This window comes from Drosophila takahashii, chromosome 3R, assembly GCF_030179915.1.
Source record: "Drosophila takahashii strain IR98-3 E-12201 chromosome 3R, DtakHiC1v2, whole genome shotgun sequence".
NCBI lineage: Eukaryota > Metazoa > Arthropoda > Insecta > Diptera > Drosophilidae > Drosophila > Drosophila takahashii.
In genome coordinates this window covers 32,661,992-32,685,493 of record NC_091681.1, presented here as the reverse complement: position 1 = coordinate 32,685,493, position 23,502 = coordinate 32,661,992, and the positions used below count along the sequence as shown (strand labels likewise).

Below are 23,502 nucleotides of genomic sequence, written 5' to 3'. Positions count from 1 at the left end.
ACACTTGAAAGGGTTAATTACTCAAAGGGTCAATCGATTGGGCGTCTTTCAAGTCCTCTTGTTTTTGGCCACTTGGTTCGATAATAAAGTTTCCTTTAAGAATTGATCAAATTCAAAAAATCTACTATTGCTAAAGAATTCGCGTTTTACATAAGTGTAAATTATTATTTCCCCACCCCATAAGAATAATGACTTAAAAAGCAGAAGTTGGTTTTTTCAAGTTTTTTTTTTATTCATTTTTTTGTTTTAGTTTTTCTACTCATTGTTTTTAACATTTTTTTGTGTTGGTAATTTTAAAAAAATTTTTTACTTTTTTTGTTTACGTTAGTTTAGAAATTTTTTGTGGTTTTCCGTTTTACATATACATATCCATATATATGCATCGTATAATTAATTATTAATATAATAATAGAAGTAAATATTACTCTTTATGGTTTAAACTATCACGTTTTTCACAATAATCATTTCTTTCGTTTTGCTTAGTTTTCCTCTCGCATTTTCCATATTTAAGTAGCTTACAAAATTACTTTTAATAGAATTTCCATTATGTTCATTTCGTAGGTCTGTGTGTGTGTATCGTATCATATTCGTAGAGTTAAATTTAAATTATGTATATAAAAGTTGCAAACTTAAAGGGCACATAAAAGGTCAATAATCAAATGTGTGTGTGGTTTTGTGTTATCATAAACTAAAGTCAACACTTCATGTGAAAAACAAAATAGTTGTGGCAGAACTATGTATAATTACGCAACAGCCGATTGAATTGTCGTCGGACATCTCTCTCATTTTATAATATCTATAATATTGATAGATCGTTAAGCTCATACAGAAGCGTCTGGCCAATATGGATGTGATTGTGTTTATGTGTGGATAAAATTGATAAGGCGACATTTTAAAAAAGAAGCGGGGAAGTATATTTACAGATATCTAATGATTACAAAATAATATTTAATGAAACGTTCTTTGCACTTTTCGTATTTGTGTGGTGTGTGGTGTGTGCTGTGTGTATGCTTGCTTAGGCTAGATGAGCAAAGCAAAATCGAGGAGCTGTAGGACCTTGAGAGAGTTTTGCAAACTGCTCGACATCAGGCGGCATCGGACAACTTCACCGGTCGCCTCTTATTTAGTTAAAGTATTCTCAAATTGCAGTCACGCTTTAAAGTCTCTCTATATGTGTTTGGATATATGCAGATATATGTAGTTATTATCCGTATTAAGCTTAGATTTGATTTCTCACATATGTTTTAAATTTAGATCTATTCACTATGCGAAACAAACTTCATTATCTCTTAATGCTTTTTTTTCGTTTGCATGATTTGCCTTTTGTTTTTATAAAGTTTTAAACTTTTTTTGGACTTGACAATTTTTGTGTTTTTAAAATTTTTTTGTTGTTTTTTCCAGCTTTTTTTATAGTCGTAGTTTTCTCGAATTAAAAATTAACAAGTGCAAAAACTAAAGGTAAAAAATAAATGGTTTTTGACACGCTTCTAAATGCTTGGCGGGGTACGAAGTTCTGAGGTTTCTGGGGCGGACCAATTCGATAGATCGGATCGATATAGACTGGGGGCAGTGCAGTGCGACAAGAGAAGCTGTGGACCCGAGTCCAAGTCGGATTCCTATTGCTATTCCGCTGGCGATTGCGCTGGACTGGCTTGTGGTAAATGCTTAAATAACTAAAATTCGCTGGCACTTGAGCCCCGCTTGCCTCAATTGGGTTTAAGGATTACAAGTTCTCGCTGCCTCTTAAAAAATTACATTTTACATTTGCGCTTAGGTCACACACAAAAAATAATCATAATAATAGTAATCATATTCATATATACGCGTTATCTGGCTTCACTGTACCTTTGCATATATGAGAGCTATATATGTTTATATATATATTCTTTTGTAATTTACAAAAATTTATTTGCATTAAGATCATTTGGTTTTTGTTGTGTATCAATTTCGTTTGATTTGTTTTCAGTTTTCGTTAGGTAATATATGCATAGGTTATATCGTTATCGTTATGGTTATTATCTTTAATCGTATAGTACAACAGTTCATGGCATTACGTCAACTATTAACGCTGCTCTAAGTAGGAAAATTTGCCTTAATTTTTGCATCGCTTGAAAAAAAATAAGGAGAATAATCAACAGAACAAAAAATGTAAGGGCAATCGTTTCGTTATTTTTCCAAGATCATGGCTGGTTGGCACTGGTACAAAGCAGACAGACCCCGCTGTAAGTGTGTAAGTGGTGTGTGTGTTTTTGTGTTTTGTGTGAGCATTGAGCATTTCGTAAGCAACCATTTTTTTAGTTTTTTGTCGAGGGTATGCGAGAAACAAACAATTAGAATCGTAACTACTAAACCAACGCGCGCTAGGCAAATTGCAATAAACAAATTTCAAAAATTTCCCTTAATTATGCTAAACGCTAACGACTGTTCCCACTTTACGCTTGACTCGAATACTACAAAAGAATAATAAGAATGAATAAACAAAAGAGTGCGGAGCATTCAAAAGCCCCAGAAAACTAAGTCGTAGATATTAACTTAAGTCTAATCCAAAAAGTGTCTCTGCATTATCGTGTAACTACTTCTGCGACGATGACGAGCCCGATACCGTTACCGCTGGCGTTGCTGCTGTTGATGTTGCTGCTGTTGATGTTGCTGCTGTTGATGTTGCTGCTGTTGATGTTGCTGCTGCTGCTGCCGCTGAGGTTGTGGCACGTGCTGAATTTGTCTGTGATCCTGCTCCAGGCTTCGGTTTCTGTTGCTGCTGCTGCTGTTGTCGCTTGTGTGGCGCCAGGCCTGAATTGCTGCCGCCGCGTCGCAGCTCATGCTGCGATCCCTGATTGCGATTTGCCACCTGCGGCTTGTTGCCCAGGGATCCGCTGCGAATGCGCACTGTGCTGCTGCCAAAGGAGCCGGTGCGTCTGCGGTTCTGCTGCTGATTGTAACCACCGTATCCCTGCTGATGATGGTGGTATTGCTGTTGCTGCTGTTGTTGCTGATGCTGCTGCTGCTGGAGCAACCTGCCCACATAGTCGCTGCGATTGGTGATGGTGGTGTTGAGGCGACGACCGCCCGCCGTGATAACAGCCGTGCCATCGCTCTCGGACACACTGCGGTGCCGGTTGAGCTGACGGCCCGGGTTCAGGCTGCCCACTCCCTGCAGCATCTCGTTGATCTCCGGCTCCACCACGCGGAAGTCTTCAATGTTCTTGAAGCTCTTCAGGTACTCGGCCAGCTTGGGCTGCACCTCCAACTTCTCGCCGTTCTTGTAGTACTTCAGGAAGGCCCAGAACTTCTCGAGGCCGTACAGTTGACCTGGTGGTAGAGTATATAGTTAGTAATCGATACTATATAACTTGGCTTAGATTCTAAACTTTAGAATATATTCCCAATTAATTCTTACCTGTTTCATAATCGGCAACCGTCTCGTCCTGGAAATCCTGATAGACATTAGGTCTGAACTTCTTCTCCAGGCCGTACGAGAAGAAACGGAAGAGGCACTCGAGTCCATAGCGGAATCCATTTCCTGCATCCTCCAGCGCCAGCGAACGGAACTCGTTGTACATGCTCTTGTTGAAGTTCTCGCGCAGGAAGAACGACCAGAAGCGGTACAGGGTGTTCATCTCCTGCGACTGGCCGAAGCCCAAGCGTCGGCGCTCCTTGAGGCACCGCGAATGGTACTTGTGATAAACCTGCTGGGTGAAGTTGTTCTCCTTGAGCAGCGCATGCGACGGATGCTGGAATATGGGCAGCGATTGGGGCACCGAGGATCCAAACGATCCGTACGACGAGGCGGTGGGCGAAGTGCCCGCAGATGATCCCATCGAGGTGGTGCGCGGCCGGTGCTCCACGGTGTCGAGCAGCCAACCGACGTGAGCCTCCACCGGGGGATTGGCGGTGTGGCGGAGTTTCCTCTTCCTCGGCGTCCGTGGGTCAATCGAATGCGAGTTGGGGGCAGCATAGAAGCGGGCACGTCGGGATTTCAGCGTGTTGTTCAGCGTGGAATTGAGGGTGGTGTCTCCCACCAGGGTCTCATCAAGATCCTCTTCGAATGGCGGCGGTGGTGGGACAACTTGCGGTGGCAACACCGATTTATTCCGACCACCTGCCAGCTTTTCAAAGTCCGCCTGGGAAATCACATTCACAGTCTTGTAATCGGTTACAATATTAGTGGTGGTCCACAGATCCTCTTCATAGTTGACCAGCCCATCGTTGATGATGTTCTCCAGATCCTGGGTGATTTTCGTGCGCGATGTAAAGTCGGCGGTGCGATCGTAGCCCTCGTGTTTGGGCGCCCGACCCACTTGGGCGACAATCAGCAGCTTGTTAATGTCACGATCGGCAAACTCGTAATCGGACTCGTCGTCGTCGGAGAAGTTCTCGGTGAAGTTGTTGATGCGTCCGGTTCCGGGGGGTAGGGGGTCCATTAGCTCCTCGTCAAACTGGAAGTCTAGTTCTTCCTTTTCGGCATGGCACTGAGCGGATGGCGGAGCAGCTGTTTTGGATGAGGATTTCGAGTGGGTTTTGGAGTAAGCTGCATTGCCAGATTTAATGTTGTTGTTGTTCGTGGTGGTGGTAGTGGCGGTGGCGGTGGAGGTGGTTGTGGTTGCATTTGTGGTTGCTTTGGTGGCTGAGGAAGCATTGTTCGTGGTTACACACACAGTGGCTGATGATGAGGCGTTGGATGTGGACGAGGACTTGGACTTGGACGAGGTGTTGTTCGTTTTGACATTATCGTTATTATTGTTGTTGTTGAGCGTTTGTGAAAGCGGTGGCTGTTGTTGTTGTTGTGGTGGTGTAGTAGCGTTAGCATTTGTTTTGGAGCGTCTCTTTACCTCTTTCCACATGCCCTCCGGCTCCGCCACCAAAGCAGCTGCCGCACCAGCTCCTCCTTTACCAGCAGACCTCTTGTCCGGCGTCGATGTCGACTTGGGCTTCACACTCTCCGCCAGTCCACTCAAATGTCCAGCCAGCTCGGCGGCCCCACCCTCCACCTGTTGGGTCAGCGCACTGATCGCATTAACCGAGTTGAGGGCCGACGATCTCGGCTGCTGCTGCTTATCCTGCAACATCTTGGGCACCAGATTCTGCGAGTTGCGCGGCACCGGCGGCGGCGGAATGCTGCTCAGCGGCTTCGTGGCCATCGCCGATGTGAGAATGGGCGGCGGCGAAACGGCCAGCTCATCCGATTTCTCCTGATCCTCCTCCTGCTGCTTCTCCGACCCGACATCCAGCTGCTCCAGCTGGGCATCGGCCCTAAGTTCCCCTCCTTCCTGAGTCTCCGGCACATCGGTGATTGGCCAAGTGGTCGGTGTCGTCTTGGTGCGCACCTTGTAGCCCTCGAAGAGCTCCAGTTTATCCGATTCCTTGATGGCGTTCACAATCAAAGCCACATCGGTGGTCAGGGCGAGAACGCGATGGAACGAGGCGATCAGGGTGACTGGGATATAGCCCTCGGGGTCCATTTTGCGGCGCAAAAAGAAGTCGCCGGTAAGATTGTCGGCGCTGAAATAGTATTCACTAAGGGGGATCGAAAGGAGAGAAAGAGCGGGTCAAGAAAAAGGTTCTTAGATACTTAGGATTTAATGCCTTTAGCTGCAGGGAGTTGAACTTTAAGTTGGGAAATTATTTAGCTTTAGGTTCAATAACTTGAAAGAAATTTGTATAATTAAATTTATAGTTTATATTTAAAAATGTTTTTAATAATATCTGCACCCAAAACAAAAATCAAAAGTGTTAACTCTCTAAGCGTTGTATTAAAAATATACTAGGTGTAGAATACAAAAGTAGTATTAAGATAATACTAAATAGTACTAGAATTTGAATAGAATTTATTTTGTAGTTTCATTTCTATACCGAAAGTTTCAAATTAATATTTTTAAGAGTATTCATTTAATACTCATCTTATTGATGCAAATTTGACACTTAATAGTGTAGACTTCATGTAACAATAGATTCGTTTCTATGAATATTTTTTTATACCCTTGTTTTTTGTTTGGGTATATGAATTTTACATATTTATAGCTTTTAAGTATTTCCCAAACCAGCATAAATCAAGCAAAAGGCATTAGGCAAATATCTCCATATTGATCTACTCACACTTGCTTCTTGATGGCCTCCTTGACGCTGGTGGCGTCCATTTCAATGTAGGCGGCGGGCACGTTGCCAAAATAGTGGGTGCCCATGAGCACATACGACGACTGCGAGGAGTCGGCGCCAGCGGCGTCCGCTGGCAGATAGTTGGCATACTCGCCCGAAGCTAGCAGATGGCGTGGTATGCGATGAGTCGGGCGACCTGGTCCCTGTCGGGAGAATCCGCCCCGGCCTTGCCGCCCGCCGCGGTACGGCGTCCGGTAGCGACGCGGCCCGCGCGCTGCTGAACCAGCTGCTGTTGCTGCTGTTGTCCCGGCACCACCCGCTGCTCCAGAGCGCTGCTCATCGAGCGCTGCGGCGGCGGTGGTGCTGCTGCTGCTACGCCAGGAATCCACGCGCTCGGACGTAGCAGCCGCTGAGCGTGAGCCGCCGTACGGATGCCGGCCAGCGTGTGGATGCCGCGACTCGCCTCCCGCTCCTCCAGCGCCCGGCTGGCGGTCATGGTAGACGCGCGGTGGACGCCGCTGGTCGGCGCCATCGTCGCTGAGGCGGCGATTTGACCGGCCGCCGATCGGCTTGGGGCGACTGGATTTAGCCAGATCGATGGGCAGCGGACGCCACTTGTGCTTGGGTAGCTTCTTGGTGAGCGCAGGCCCGGCAGCGGTGCCAGAAGCTCCTGCAGCAGCATTGGCCGCTGGTTCAGCGTCTCGCTGGGCTTTGGCATCATGACTCGTGCTGGCAACAGGCGCAGTGGTTGTAGCTTGGCTGGTGGCTGTGTTGCTGCTGCCGCTGGGATTGCTGGTGTTGCTGCTGCTGCTTGTGGGTGCAACGTTAGACTCTGTGGCAACTTCACTTGAAGTGGTATTGCTGGCTGCTACTGCGGCTGCTGTTTTGGCTGGCTGCTGTTTTTTCGTTGGGTTGCGCTTGGGTTCGTTGCCGGTGGCTTTGCCACTGCTAGAAATTCCGCCAATAAGCGTCGGCCAGTCACCAACGTTGCTAAAGTCGCTGGCCTGAAAGGGATAGTAGTAAATATTAGGAATTAGAGACTAGTAAATTAATCAGTCTTGATAAAGTGATAAATATTTTAAACAGAAATACACATCTTATGAAAAGAAAATATATTATATTAAATATAATAGGTATGTTTTAAAACTGTATCATATTATCATATTATTTTTTAAAAATTTGTGTTCTATATCTAAACGTTTTTTTTAATATTTAGATATAGATATGAAATTACTTGTACAATGTTATATCAAGATTTTCTTTCATAAGACATCATTATTGTATTTACCATTTCATCACCTATATTTAAGTACATAATTAATTGATTTCTCACCTTCTGATTGACCTTCTTTTTGTCCTTTACCACGACTTTGGCAAGCGCATCTGCCTGACTGGCATCAACTGTAATGAAACAAGCAGTTTGGGGTGTGAGTGTTTTTTGAAGTATAAGAACAGTGTTTTAAAAATAAGAAATCAGGCCATGCCACGCCATATGCGTCGCCAAAAATTGAGGCTCTCTCTCGGAGCATCAGGTCAACAGAGAACACGAGTGCAAACCCGACCATCGGAGACACGTGAGACGAGAATGAGAGCAAGTGCGGGAGAGAACCGTCACATGGTGGTCAGGTTCTCTCATGCTCATCTCTGGCATCAAAACAACTCCATGGGGGGTAGCAAAATATATATTTGAATTTACAAAATAGAAAATACATATATTTTAAAGGCAAAAAATCAATAGAAATAAATAGTAAATTATATTGAAAATCCATTTAAAGGAAATGTTTCTCAAATTCATACAGATTTTTAGGCACTAATGGTAAAATGCCTAAAAATTTTTAAAATTAGAATAGTTGTAGATATACAAAGCTTTACAAAAGAACTCTAGTGTTCTGGAAAATTTTGCTAAATGGTGCCTGGTATCTAACCCTAATTTAAGGTCGTTGAACTCTTGAGATAGTCAGATAAACATGTAATGAATGTATTAAAAATGTTTAAAAATACAAGAACATCTATAACACTACTACTGAATATAAAAATTAATACTATATAAAAATATATATTTATGGCTACCTAAGGCCAATAAAATTTTTGACTGAGAGCTAGTAATATTTATAGTTTTTTTTCCTAGTTCACTTGAGATTAATTGAGTTTTGTATGGAAAATTTTCCATCATCCATGGGCACTCACCAGTTGTTGTTGTTGCTGTTTCAGTTGCTGCTGCTGCTGCCGATGTTGTTGGTGTTGCGGTTGATGGTGTTGTTGCTGCTGCTGCCGCTGTTGTGTTTGCTGCTGCTGTTGTTGTCTGTGGTACAGTGGTTGTTGCTGCTGTTGCGCCCTGTTGAGGTTGCTGTTGCTGCTGTTGTTGTGTCTTTTTGTTGCTGGCGGTGTTCTGTGCGTTATTATTGTTGTTTTGGCTGGCAGTCTGCTTGGTTTGCTGTTGTTGTTGTTGCTGCTGTGCCTTGGGCTGCAAAACACGTTTGTCCAATGGAGAAGTTCCTGCCTTTGGGCTGCCGGATTGTTTAGCCGATATCTGTAAATATAGGAAGAACAAAAACATTTGTGAGTTAAGTTTCAAAGGGTGTATAGAATGGAGTAGGTAACACCGAAAAATGGGTAAAAATCAATGCAACTTCAACTTTACTCCCTATGCGCAGTGTCCCTAACCCAGATTTAGTTCAAGACAAGGGTGGCTATCCACTATATATATTCTAGAGAGCGGTTAATTTCTCGATCTGGCACTGGAAAATTACCTTGGTTTTTGTACAAGAACTTTTAGTTTCTTTGCTTTCGTTCACTTTTAATCACTCTTCACTGCGGGTTTTTCTCTAATCTTTGTTTGTTTTGCTTTTCATACAACACTTTTGCTATAACTAGCAATTAGCACAGTTGTTGTTGCTCTTGTTGTTGCCGCTATTAATTTTTATTGGGCCTTTGGGTTTATTTAAACAATTGCCTGGTAATTCTCAACAACTGGTGCGTCCGTTCTCTCGAAACGTTGGATGAGTTCTGTGCGATAGCGACAGTTTTTCGATTCGAATATGCCTCCGCCTCTTTATCGCCGCCTCTTCCTTTCTCTCGCTCTCTCCCCCCACCACTTTTGGCTGTCCACGCGTTGGCTACGTGAGCAAAAACGAAGACGACGATAGCACAACAACAAAGGCAGAGGAGGCGGGGGAATAAAGCACAGCAACAACAACTGGTTTTACAGAGCAACATAAAAAAGCGTACAGTGAAGCTTATGTACGTGAAATTTGTTACTTAAGACATAATATTTAAAGAAAATTTAGATTTTAATACTAAATTTTCTTGCTATTTTATTCAATCATTTAAAAACAATTTAATAATTTACTATTTGTATATTTTGACGTATAAAAATCTTTAGAAAAATAGTAGGATTAAGATTTATTCAAAACTATATAATTCTACAACGTTATTAAATGATATAATATTGCTTAACAAATTCCCCGAGCTTAAATAAAGTCTATTTAACCTCAAAACAGTAACTTTAACATGGTCTTTAATACCATGAACTTTTTCCATCTAAAGAATTACCACTGTATCCCCCAGATCCAAAACAAAAACAAAACGAAAAACAGCCGATGCGCCGGTTCATGGATGCGTGAGAGAAAGAGAGAGAGAGACAAAGCCGGCGAGAGCGTAAGCGCAGGGCACCCTGTATTTATCTGTATCTCAACTTTTATGTGTATGCAATGGATACAGGTTTTCGCTCAGTGTGCGTACGTGAGTTTACTTTATTGTTTTGTTTATGTACGCATTTTCTGAATGTTGTTTTGATCGGCTTTTAAAGTTCACACACCCACAATCCGTAGCTTGTGAATCGAAAACAGGTGATACGCATATCTCCAAATTAAACAAAAGCCTACCGATTATAAACATAAACATTCTCCGTCTCGCTCGCACACGAGGTAAGTGTAACTGAGCATAAAAAAGAAAAACAAAACAACATGTGATTTTCGGCACGTAGGCCATGCGAAAGAGAGTCGAAAAGTGGAGAAACGTGGTGGAAAAACTTCAAAACAATGAGAGAGGATGTAAAATGAGAGAGAAAATCGAGATGTTGCTTAAAATATCCAATAAAAAAATATTGTTCAAAAGAAAAATGCATAGATAAAATAAAACTTGCACAGATAAAAAACTTCTAAAATTAAAATGGGCTTTCAAAAATACTTCCTAACTAAAATATCTGTTACAATACTAACTATAGAATAAAGTACACAAACTATTACAAATTAATATTCAGTTTGCCCTAGAAAAAATAGTGTTAGCAAAGGTAAAAACAATTATGTTTACTTTCTTATTATAAAAGCCTCTGTTTTTCATATAATTTTGAACTTAAAAGATATAGTTTTGACCTTAGAGCATTATCAATCGATATATCATATCACAAAACTGATATGTCTTACCTATCATAAAGAAGATACGAAAAAAATTACGCTATTTTTGATGGAACCTCTTATTATTATTATATATCCCTTAAATAATAAATAAATAAATAGGAGTAATTATTTACAAGAAAAACCCTATACTAAATATTTTCCTTTAGTGTAACCGATTGTATCACGCTAATTCTAAAAATATTTAAACACTTTCCATGCAGTTGATCACGTATTCATCTGAGTTGCCAAGGATAAATGCATGCTGTGTGTCAATAAACAAGTAATGATTGCAATCATTTCGAATAAAGTTCTATGAAAAGTATATGGAGAATGCCCATGACTCTACTCAATTGCAAGGACAAGGAATTTGTAGTTCTTTGTGACTCATAAAGCCTTGTAGTTTCGCATTGCAAAAGGACATTTTCCTATGAGTCACAGGATGTGTAATTTTTCATTATTCTTTCTTGAAAGAAACTTGCCAAGCACATGTTTTGAATTCTATATATATACGGGCATGTGAGTCAAAATCTGCCAAGTGGGCCACCCCTGTTCCGAAGGTCCGATTTTCATCGAACTTTTTTACTTTTCCGGTTCACAACGAAAATATAAGAACTTCATTTGAACGGTTTTGCGAAATTTTGAGTTTTACCGGAGTTATAGGGGTCAAAACATGGCATTTTTGACACTTTTTCGAAAAAGTTGCACTCAGTCATTAATTCATAACTTCGGAACGGTAAGAGATATCTTTATGATGTTTTCACTAATCGCTCAAGAATTATTATGGCTTTCCATAAAAAAATGTAAAAAAAAATTAAAATTTATTTTTCTTAAAAATAAATCAACATTTTTTTTTAGTTTTTATTTTTTTCAGTGTTCTTCACCAGCTATAGAGTTTAAAACCATTTGAAAATGAAGTTTGATTCATCACGAAAAAGATCCAAAAAAAAAAAAGAGTGGCCCGGACAAAGGTTTTTCGCAATATCGATTTGAAGAAGGGCGCACAGCGGATTCCCATACAAAACGACAAGAAGTGCCCCATTGACAGCTGCAGTCGGCTGACGCTACGCGCGCAACGGCATGTGTTGACCAGCCAATTTTCATGAGCAAGCCGTTTTTGTATGGAAAACCGCTGTGCGCCCTTCTTCAAATCGATATTGCGAAAAACCTTTGTCCGGGCCACTCTTTTTTTTTTTTGGATCTTTTTCGTAATGAATCAAACTTCATTTTCAAATGGTTTTAAACTCTATAGCTGGTAAAGAACACTGAAAAAAATAAAAACTAAAAAAAAATGTTGATTTATTTTTAAGAAAAATAAATTTTAATTTTTTTTTAAATTTTTTTATGGAAAGCCATAATAATTCTTGAGCGATTAGTGAAAACATCATAAAGATATCTCTTACCGTTCCGAAGTTATGAATTAATGACTGAGTGCAACTTTTTCGAAAAAGTGTCAAAAATGCCATGTTTTGACCCCTATAACTCCGGTAAAACTCAAAATTTCGCAAAACCGTTCAAATGAAGTTCTTATATTTTCGTTGTGAACCGGAAAAGTAAAAAAGTTCGATGAAAATCGGACCTTCGGAACAGGGGTGGCCCACTTGGCAGATTTTGACTCATGTTTCTTATCACTTTTAGACATTTTGAACCCCCACATAATTGCTGACGTACTTGGGTGTTTGTCATTAAATTTCGAGTACTATAATGCCTATACGTAAGGATTTTCAAACAAAGATTAGGCGCATTCATTAAGATGGATGGTTCAAGGTCATTGATAGTATACAAAAGGTGGCTTTGATTTCGCAGTGATTCATAAAGAACTTGGAATTGTACTATAAATTCTGCACTAAAACACAATAAACTTGAACTTGCCTATAAATAAAGCTTCAAGTATCCAAAGTTTTGTAGGTCTTGTTCTGTTTTTTTCAACACTTTTAAATAATATCTCTGGGATCTTTGTAAATGCACCTCATCGAGCGATCGCTAAAAGACAACTGAGGCGCTTGCAATGCAAAATGACTATTTTAAATGGCATTAGAATCGGGCTAGCACGATAGCAACAACTGAAATCGTATAAAAATACGACAAAGAGAAGTAAAATAAAGGCAAACAATGACCGAGAGCCGGGTAAACGTGCAAAAAGACCCACATTCAGCGATTCTGGCATTCTCCGCGTTCTCTAAGTCAACAATCGACTCACTCGCCCGTAATCAGTTTGAGGTTATAGTGCAGGCGGGATCGGGGTGGTATACTTATATGTATAGTATATAGTATACATACCCCTTTTTGAGGTTGCGAGACGCTCGACGGGTCTTTCTGCGTCTTAGCAAATTGAAAGATACGAGCAGAATGCAAAAACCAGTCAATAATGCCGGCCGCAAAAGACGTTATGTAAAAATATTGTAAAAAAAAATTCGAAAATAAAACCAGAAAACGTGCTCAGGCAATCGAGTGGTCAGAAAAAAAAACAGATAGCTATACGTGGGCAACAAAAAAAAAATATATATATACGGTGAACAAGTACCCACAATCAGCTCAGATTACATGAATAATAATAAATATACTAATGCAAGAAGATTATATTAGTGTGAATTTAAGATGATAGACTATAAGATACTTCGGGAATCAGATTTGACTTGAAGGTTTTGATTATAGAAACGAAGTTTATCATAAGGTTGTTTAGTATATTTCTAAAGGTTTGGGATTCTATTTATATCTATCTAGAATATGATAGATCAAATAATACAATTTGCACCTAGAATATCATCGTATTAAGACTTAAAATGCTTATTTTTAATACATTTTTTAAAGTTACCTCCGATTTTATTAAAACCCCAGAACCTATCATACCCTTATTTTGCTCTCTAAAACTAATGGGTATACAAGAGGTCGTCCAGCTTTAAACGCAAACAGTTTAATGACTATTATTCATTTTACTTTTTTTCTATTTATAGTTTTATTTGTGATTAAATTGAGCGATTAGACCGGCAGGCGATTGCTTTATGAGGAGAGGTGAGGAACGCACCAGAGTCAGGTTATTTGGATCCGTGGCGACGAACTCCAACGACACTCATCGCACAAACACCGATAATAATACTCTGACTTTATGGGGGGGTGTGTGCGAAAAGTTGTTTACGTTCAACTGAGTCGAGTAACTTTATTTAATGCGTAGCAGGCTTAGGAACATAACTCTTATCGAGGTCCCCCAGTCCCATGAGAGAGAGAAAGGTAAACAAACAAGCCAAGAACAAATTTGCACAAAAATGTGGTATAAATTCTATATTTGACATTTATTTGTGAAAGTAAAACAGCTGCCGTGTTGAGGGTTTTCTTTAATTTTTAAATACATATTTGAGGTAGTCTCCATCGCCCCATGGTTTTATAATCAGTCTCATTTGTCACGTACCACTATCGCTAAAATATATTGAGTAAATCCCATAGATTAGTTCTATCAGCAGTTTAAATAACTGAATGGAACTTATATAAAATCGATTGGAAAACAGTTTTCACTGTGACCTTCACTGTACTTTCGTATTCTAATAACCTGCGAACTGCAAAGCTTTGCAATTGTTGCGCAAATAATTAGTTGGCTCACTTTTTTTACTGCAAATAATTACTCAAAAGATCAAACAGTCGATAAGGAACTGAGTTAGCGCTTCGCTACTGTCAAGATAAATAAAACAATTAGTATATATCATTATATGGGGTCCTACGCAACACAAAAGTAATTCAACTTTACACTTCAATAATATCTTTACAAATTTTACTATTGAATTACATGATTTTTAAATGATGAAAGGTATTTCTAGACGTAAGGAAAGTTATCCAATAGTTTTGAAGTACATCATCTTATCTAACGATTTGTGAGATATTTGTTGGCTTTGCAATCTGCTTTGATTGCAGCGGTTAAATAATATTTATAAGAAGGCATTTGAGAGGTATTACAGCACAGATGAAAAAATCAATTTGTTACTACATCGTTTTGTAATTGTTATAAAACTTTATTATCACCCCACTCGGTAAAATTACACTTTCGGTACATCAACTTTAGTGCTACATTATTCCTTAATATATTTAAAATAATGTATTTCTTTTTAATACGAGATACGATCGTACAAAAAATCTTTTTACAACATATCATCGAAATAAAGAGGCTCGATCTGTATACGAAGAATAAAATATATAAGTTAATGTTTTGTCATTTTCCTCTTGACAACAAGGGAAAAATCTTGATCTCATGTACAAAGAAAGAGGAAGCGCAGGCATTTCTTCTGGCAATGAAAGCCGAACGAATAAAAATCTGATATAAAAGGCAAATATTATACGCCCATAAATACATGCCCATATTCCAACAGAGCCCATTGATATCGTAAACAAAGATGACAGCCACAAGGGAAATATTGGAACATAAATTGATTGTACCTTGGGATTTTCCGAAAACAATGTGAATGGAAAATTACAAACTTAAACGAAATCAAATACTCCGATAAGAGGCTTACGAAGCCTCAATTTCACATGTCGCTTCAGTTTGAAATATGAATATCTGACTAAAGGAAAACAAAAAAGGCAAACCCACAATGAAACGTCAGCGTAATTGAGACAAATTAATGTTATTAATCTCCGGTTGCAACTCAATGCCTAAAAATAGAACGTTATATTACAATGGCTGTTCGGCTCTCGGGTCAATATCATCAACAATAACAATGCAAATATCAGAGATCATTGAGTTTTAATGGGGGTTACAATAAATGCAGTACTGGAAATATTTATTAGACAATTTTTTTAATTTTTGAATCTTTTGATGTATAATATAATTATAACATAGAATTTTAAAAAGGCTGAAAGTGAGTTATACTATAAGTCATGATTATAGTTCTTATAAATTGGACTTTTATACAACAAATACTTTTTTACATTTTCTAACGCGTAATGTTTACATTTTTTAAAAAATTGTTTTTTAAAAAAAAAGATTATTAACATATTTATTTAAATTGATTAAATTTATTTAAATACTGATAAAATTAATTGCTTGCCCCTAAAACTCATGAAATAATTTTTCCTTTATGGCGAATATCCACTGTACTCGATATGGCACACATTTCGTTCCTCAATTGAGCAGGGAGGTCTCATCTTCCATTAAAACCATAAACTTAAATTAAGTTGTTAAGATGATTGCATATTTACTTTCGTTTTCATGTTTGTTATTGTTTTGTTTCGCCGCAAATGCAAGAAAGAGGGAGAGAAAGCGTGAGAGTGACAGCTCTTATCACTCTCTTTGCGAATCGGCCTTACGCTACGTAACGCGACGTAACGTTAATAAGAGAGAGCGAGAGGGCGGTTTCCACTCGCGACGTAAACCGTTAAAGTATCAACAAGTATATCAAGTTCTAACTTCCACGTCGACGGCACACGCGATTTCCAGCCTTCCAGCTGTATGGGTATATTATTATAATTATTTATTTAACCGCCTCGCAACGGCACACCAAACTGGCAGTTTCACCACGTGGTGAATTCGCTAACACGTGCCGTTCCAGCTGTTTACGTTTCAACTTTTTGGAATATCTTTTTCCCGATCGTGCCGACGCACTGGCGAATATTGGAAAACAATGGAAAACAGTGGGAGTGGGAGTGTGCTTTTTATCCCATCCGCGAACTCTTCCAGGGAACACGTCAACGGCAACTGGCGTGGAAAAGTAAATGGGAAAATAAATTTGAATTGCTGCCCTGCAACGCTGCCGCTGCGCAGCTGCACCTCTGCCGGCGTCGTCGTCGCCGCAGTGGGTTAAAAAACAAGAATCGAAACTTTAAGCCTCAGTTTTTTTAACCCTCTAATCAAGCTTGAAATACATGTTATATTAACCCTATACATCTAGAACTACATAAATAATGATCTTAAAAAAAAAAAACATTCACCCATAATTAAACTTAAGATTTAAATGAACACTTTATTTTAAATTAATTAATTTTGCCAGTTCTTGTATTTATATTCAGATCTCTGGTTTCCTATACTTATTTAAACTAATTTCATGTAGCTAATTAGTAATCCAAAATCAGTATCATTTGTGAGAATACCCAGTATATTGCATGAATGAAACCCAGGTTTTTTAAATCTGTTAACCAAGCTATTAATTAAATTACATTAATTGTTGTGTAAATCTGCATCTGATCAATGGAATTGCATTTATAAAGAGAACTCTCTTTTTATACCCTTGTAGAGGGTATTATAATTTCAGTCAGATGTTTGCAACGCAGTGAAGGAGACGTTTCCGACCACATAAAGTATATATATTCTTGATCAGCACCAATAGCCGAGTCTATCTAGCCATGTCCGTCTGTCCGTCTGTCCGTCTGTCCGTCTGTCCGTCTGTCCGTTTCTATGCGAACTAGTCTCTCAGTTTTAAAGCTATCGCGATGAAACTTTCCCGAAGGTCTTCTTTCTATTGCAGGTAGTACATATGTCGGAGCCAGCCGGATCGGACCACTATATCTTAAGGCTCCCAATCAAATATAAGAAAATTCTTTGTAACTTTGTAGGAAGTAGGCGTTTTGATTCTTGACTACTTAAAAACAAAATTGAAATAAATCGAAACGCTGAATCTGGAATCCCTGGAACTGCACCGAGTGAGTATTCTTTTATCTACAAGGGTATATAAGCTTCGGCTGGCCGAAGGTAGCTTCCTTTCTTGTTATAATTCAAATAAATGGTTGTCATTATTATTCAACTGCTTAAAATAATATATTTTAACAACATTTCTTTTTTTACCTTACTCTAGAAATTACCTCAAATGCTATCAGATCCGGAAAATCGAATTAGAAAAGGTTAAGAAATAATTTCACAAGATTTTGAAAACTTTTATAAAAAAATTTACTTGTAAAATGTTTTTTTAATTTATTTGAAAATTTGTCGGGGTAAGTAACTATTTTTTTGGAAAATTAAGCATACTAACAATTAAATTAATTTCATAACAACGAAATCAAATTCGTTCTAATTTTATGTTAATCACATTTTTCACTATTCTACCAATAGATGTGGATAGTCACCCCAAAATTAAACTAAACTATTTTATTTTCATAAAAGTTTTAAGTGTTTCACAGATACACGTCTTCAACTTCCTAATTAGTGCGATTTGCATATGCAAAGAATGTCAAAAGTGAGCGAGATGTTTGCATTTCCATTTAAAGTAGCACAAAACGCTTTCGAAAGCAAAGCGAATTTCAAACTCCCGCTTGACAACAGGTTAACTTGGATGTTAGACGTGTAAACTTTTGGCTTTTAGCTTTTTCCACAGAAAGAAAATTAGCCACACCTTTTTGTAGTGTGTTTGTGTGTTTTTTCCATCTTTCGCCGTTTGCCTTTCGTTCTGTGTTGATTTTGCTCTCTTCCTTTTGCTCCCGCTTTCGTTTAGATTCACGGGGGGTGGGATGTGTGGGTGGTGGGGGGCAAAGAGGGAGAAGAAGAAGGCGAGGCGGCGTTTGGATAGATAGACGACAAGCGGCTGACCTTGACATTTATTTTTAGTTGAGAAATATTTAACTTTTTCTCTCGTTTGTTGCGACACCCAAAACAGATGTGCCACTATAGATATAGAAAAAATAATTGGAAATTCAGAACATGGGCAGGAATAAAGCAAAATGTATAAAAACAATGAAGAAAAAGTATTTCACAGTGCTAACTCGAAAAAGTAAAAGATCTAGTAAAATATTAATAAAGAATTTTTAAAATCATCGAAATTGTTGTTACTAAAATAAAAAAAATCATTTAAAAAAAAAAATTATTTAAAAAATATTAGAGTACGAAAGAATAATATTATTTTTTACAGAGTTCCCTTTTTATAGGCTGCACTGTAAACCAAAATAAAAACCTTTTCGTTTTTTGAGAAAGCGAAAAAAACGCCGGCAGCAATTTCTGCTAGCATTGCGTAATAAAAAACAGCCAAGAATAAATAAAAATAAATGCAATTAAATGTTTGTGGTTTTCTCTCGCTTTGTTTTGTTTTCGATGACACACTGCTCGCCAGATATTATGCAACCTGCGATTGTGTATCTATGAGATACAATTTTGTAATCTCTGTTGTTGTTGGTATTATTAGCATAACGATGATAACGGCAGGAAAAACCACAACAAAAAGCGGAAAACGTGTTTCCATTGCGCCGCGTGTTTGTTGTCATTTCGCCTCGCACTCTTGTTTATCAGCCGCCCCGCTTTGCGCCCTCTCTTCGTCTCCGCCATTCTACGCACATTTGTTTACCAACAACCAAGCACGCACACACATATGCACAACGAAATAGTGGTCACATACATACATACATAAATGGACATGTTTTTCCATCATTTTTAAGACGCAATTTGGACAAACAACAAAATGAAGGAGAAACAGAAATACGAGTAACAACAAAAAACGTGCACTTCATTTTGGGGATCCCTCAAAAAAAAAGAAACCTTATCGCTTTCTACAGTGGGTATTCGCTTATTGCAAGCTGAATTTACCATATCACATCATATTTCTCAATATTATAATGCCTAAGATTCGGTTTAGGTTTAGGATCCCTAAAAGAACATAAATCTTATCGTTTTCTACAGTGAATATTAGCTTATTACAATCTGATTTTTCCATATCACATCATATTTCTTAAGATTATAATGCTTAAGATTGGGTTTATGGCGCGCGGCTTATCTTGATCTTTATTTATACGTTACTTTTCCGAGATTTCTAAGTAGTATGTCTAAAGTTCTTGAAAAGCACGTTTCTATCCCTAATTAACTCGTTACAGTATCCATAAAAAACCCTTTTTAGTTACTACAACGTTTGCCCTCATTTTTTTAATATTTTCCATTTTAATAGAGCTTTTTATTTGCATTTCCCAAAGTTTATCATTTTTGCAAATGCAATTCTTAGTGATTCTTATCTGATTCTCTGCTCTATGTAATACTTTTTAAACAGATCTGTCAATCTGTTAACTCATAATATAACGTAAACCTAGAGGAATAACCCCAGCTATTATGATATCATGCGTGTACTCAATTTAACATCTTTTTGATACCTATAAACACGAATCTAATAATTCTATCCTATACCAAATACAAAGACAATTCTCCCCTTTAGGACTTTTGTAAAATCAATAAAATATTATTCAATCACTCACCTTCCAGGCGTTGACCTTGGGCGGTGGTGCGGCAATGAATCGCTTGGGTGGCGGAGCTGCTCCAGCTGCCCCCTTCTCACCAGCCGACTGATCCCCGTCGCCGGACTTGGCCTCGTTGCCGCTGCTGCCGGCTCCCTCGATGCTGGCACTCGGCGAGGTGTCCTTGCGATCCTTGTGTGCTTTCTGTCCACCTGAGGAGGCAGATCCTGAAGATGCAGCACTTGATGGCGCAGCTCCTGGCGCAGCCTTGCGTGGACTTCCGCCGCGTGGAGCACGGGGCCTCACCTCACGCGGTTTGCGATCGGAGTCAGAGGAACCGGCGGCGATGCGACGGCCACCACCAGCCTGCTGGGATGATTTCTGACCATCGCCACGTCCTCCGGTGGTCGTCGGCTGTTGATCGCGCGGCTTCTCCTTGCGCGCCTTTTTGCGATCGCGTCGATGATGGGACAGCACCGGCACAAAGTCATTGTTGTCGTCCAGTTCCGAGGAGTTCTCGGCGGTGTTGTCTCCTCCGGAGGCTGCCGCTCGCTTCTCCCCCGTTTGGGCCAGCTGCTGGGGTTCCCCGACGGCGGCTGCCTCGGCGGCGGCGGTCTCCTCGCTCCACGACTTGAAGCTCTTCAGATTGGGCTGGTTCTCTTTGTTGTCCACGGTGGCGGCGGCGGTGGCCTTCTTGGTGTCCAGGTTCTGCACCACATTGGCGTACGAGGTGGTGGCGGCGGCACTGCCCGCAGCGGCGACGGCGGCGGTGGCCACTGGAGCGGCTCCTCCCGTGGTCGGCGTCTCCTCCTTGCTGGACATGCTCCTCACTTGCGGCTGCTACTCCTGCGCTTTCTTCGACTCCTCTCCGGTTTCCTCTCCAGAGTGGGCAGCAGATCCGCTGCTCCTGCTCCGGTTTCGTCAGCGGCTGATCCTCGTTGTCGGGTCAGGGGAAACTCTTGGCTGCTTCCTTGCCTGCTCAACGGGAAGCGGTTGCGAGAGAGATCGGCTTCCAAACTGCAAGATACAAGATAAAAATCGAATTAGGTTTTCGGTCTGTCGAATTTAAGTAGGTATAATAATCATAAGAAAGTATCTTTCCTGATTTCTTAGGCATAATCGACTAAAGAAAAATTTACTATTAAAGTCTAAGACTTTTTCAAATCAATTGTTTAAATTATAATCTACAAATTAGTTATTCTAATAATATTACAACCTTATAATGGTTAATACATTTTTTTATTTAAAGTTCTAGAACTTTTGATTGCAGAAACCAGAGATAATACTACTGTTGAAATTTGAATGATATTCGGTATTAACGAGTAATTTAGCTTTTTAAATCTATGGAAAATGTTTCCTTAAAAAATAGTTTTAATAATTTGAAATATTTTATGATATTAAAAAGATTCTAAAATTCCAAGAAAGACCAGAAATTTGTCAGTATTAATCTCATACAAAGTTTAAAGCGTAATTTAAATAAAAATCCATATATGTATGTATGGTACCCACATATTTTACGTTACACAATTTTTGGTACCTAAAAACTATTTATTTTTCCTACAAAAAATTCCCTTTTAGCCTATCTCTACTGTATTTACTAGTGTATTTTCTACAGGATTGCGAGTTTAGCGAACTCGAGGTGTTTGTTGCTCAATTACAGCGATTAATCTCAAGTTCGCCCATCTCGCAATAATATTTATTTACTTAATGCAACTATTACAGCACACACACACTCATACACATACACTGCACTTTGAACTTGTGATAATATATGTACTATATTCAATGGGGATTATTTTTGTGGGGACTGCAGAAAAGCCTCCCGAGGAGTGCGGCGATTTTTCAAGAACTGGCCATCGGAAAAAGCCTCTCCCCAGCGGCCTTTTTCTTGATTTTTCCGTTGCTGTCACGCTGCTTTGGCGAATTGGATTTACTGCCACCGATTTTGCCCGATTATATACTATTTGGAGGCGGAGAAAATCCGTAGCGAGGCACGACCAATCGTGTGGATCGAGAGGTATTATATTATTATGCAGCAGCCACACAGCAGAGTATTCAAGCGAAGAAGAAGAAGAAGTGAGGTTAGATTTTTGCCCCACACAAGAGGAAGAGGAAGAAGAGTAGTAGGAACGTATGGGAAGAAGAAGAGTGGGTAACGCAACCAGGGCTGGCTAAACGGTGCTGACCACTTGTCAAGCAAAGCCTTACGTTGGGTCCGTTACGTTTAACGTTAGGTGATTATGACAGGAAACTGAAGAGAGTAGCAGGCCAGATATAATAAACAATACTAAATTATACGACTTGTTTACACTACTATCCTCTGAATACAACAACAAACACTTTCTTTTCTCTGGGCCTGAGATTATGCAATAACAAATGCACTTTAACGGCCTGCATTGAGTTAGTGCCGCCCTGGTTTTGGGTTTAAAAAACAGCTGATTTCGCCTGCAACTCGCCTCGAATTTCAAAAGATGCACGCGGTCACACACACTTGCAAACAGATTTGATTTAAATACGCACCAGAAAATGAAATGAAAACCAGAATTTGGATTTTATTCCGCTCTCTCTCCCACTGTTTTTTCGCTTGTATATTCACTACGCACTTTCAGCTCCGCGTGTGAATATGTGGGTGTGTGTGTGTGCGTGCGTGTGTTGTTATTGTTGCTTTGCTTTTGCTTTTGCGGGTTTCCTCGCACACACACTTTCGCACTACTACACTCGACTCGCTGCCTCTCGCTCGCACTCACTCACGCGCTGGTGGGCAGAACGTTACGAATATTATTTATCGCGTTTTTTGGCAATCGCACACACACTCGACTCGTTTCTGGTCGCACCGATCTTTCGCCGTTCACTGGTGTTGTCAATTAACCGCAATTAATCAATTAATTGGAGCATTATACCGCCGAAAAGAAAATCAAAATCGGTTACCAGACATGTGGTTCTACGGGTCCAAAAGAAAAAGAGCAGGGTTGTTGTTCAATTCGTTCGCGTTGCGCTGCGATATGTATCGCGTGTGGCGATAGCTGCGATTGCTAGAGATGGCACAATGGAATCGCAACTGTTTTTGCTTAATATTTTTATTAATTTTAATGTTTTTTACGATTTCTTTAAAGGCAAATGGTTAGTTGGGAAATAATTTATATTATTTAATTCACCCGCCCAACGTTATAATTCGAATTTAATATTATAATTTATGCGATATATCGATAACAATCGACCTGAGACACAGGGTCATTTATTTATTTTTAAGGAATCCTAACTTTAAATATGGTTTGAATAGTTTGAAAAAATTTGAAAATCATTCATAAATATTTATTTTGTTATTTTAATTTCTATATTTGAGTAGGTCTTACAACGTGTTCAACGTAACGTAATCTATAATTCCTTACGTTTACAGCAGTAACGTGACGTGGTTATCTGGTTTAGTTTCTTTGATTACAAAATTTAAATTATCTTTTTATGAACCATTTTATTTCTTAAACCTTTTATTATTTTAAGAAAATAATATTATAAATAATAATACAACAAATTGTCGTCAACAACAATAAACTATTTTAAACAAATAAATAAATATCATTTTGAATTGTAAGACTATATTGATAAAGTTTAACTTGTAAATTTTTAAATATTTATGAATTTAAATTACAAATTTTATTTCTAGAATATTTTATTAAAATAATTTCTTATCTAATTTTCATTTTGCTAAAATGGTTTTCTGGGAATCCCTCTTATTTGTATTCAAAAGAACTTTTTTATTTACGAAAACAAATCTTATTTCTAGAATATTTAATTAAAATAATTTCTTATCTAATTTTCATTCTGCTAAAATGGTTTTCTGGGAATCCCTCTTATTTGTATTCAAAAGAACTTATTTATTTACGAAAACAAATCA

The 23,502-nt window shown here is 39.0% G+C and overlaps 1 protein-coding gene across 5 annotated transcripts; it reads right to left on the bottom strand.

Moving 5' to 3' along the window:
* Positions 1 to 207: 207 nt before the first annotated feature.
* Positions 208 to 22,560, bottom strand: larp (La related protein). Of its 5 annotated transcripts, none has more exons than XM_017146123.3 (7): positions 22,131 to 22,560; positions 19,632 to 20,627; positions 8,281 to 8,623; positions 7,427 to 7,494; positions 6,094 to 7,097; positions 3,398 to 5,514; positions 208 to 3,309 (listed from the first exon to the last, which is right to left on the bottom strand). In XM_017146123.3, the coding sequence occupies exons 2-7, from the start codon at positions 20,430 to 20,432 to the stop codon at positions 2,573 to 2,575; spliced, it is 5,070 nt and encodes a 1,689-aa protein (XP_017001612.2). In that variant the 5' UTR covers positions 20,433 to 20,627; positions 22,131 to 22,560; the 3' UTR covers positions 208 to 2,572. The 5 variants fall into 5 exon arrangements, with proteins under 5 accessions (XP_017001612.2, XP_070073362.1, XP_017001613.2 ...); XM_070217261.1 differs by lacking the exon at positions 22,131 to 22,560 and adding an exon at positions 21,315 to 21,668; XM_017146124.3 differs by lacking the exon at positions 22,131 to 22,560 and adding an exon at positions 21,356 to 21,668.
* Positions 22,561 to 23,502: the final 942 nt, after the last annotated feature.

Excerpts from the sequence above, each read along its gene's own strand:
- larp (XM_017146123.3), bottom strand. The coding sequence starts at position 20,432 with ATGTCCAGCAAGGAGGAGACGCCGACCACGGGAGGAGCCGCTCCAGTG. Across the intron at positions 7,098-7,426 it reads AAAAGAAGGTCAATCAGAAG|GCCAGCGACTTTAGCAACGT; the intron begins GTGAGAAATCAA and ends TATCCCTTTCAG. Across the intron at positions 5,515-6,093 it reads GAGGCCATCAAGAAGCAAGT|TGAATACTATTTCAGCGCCG; the intron begins GTGAGTAGATCA and ends GATCCCCCTTAG.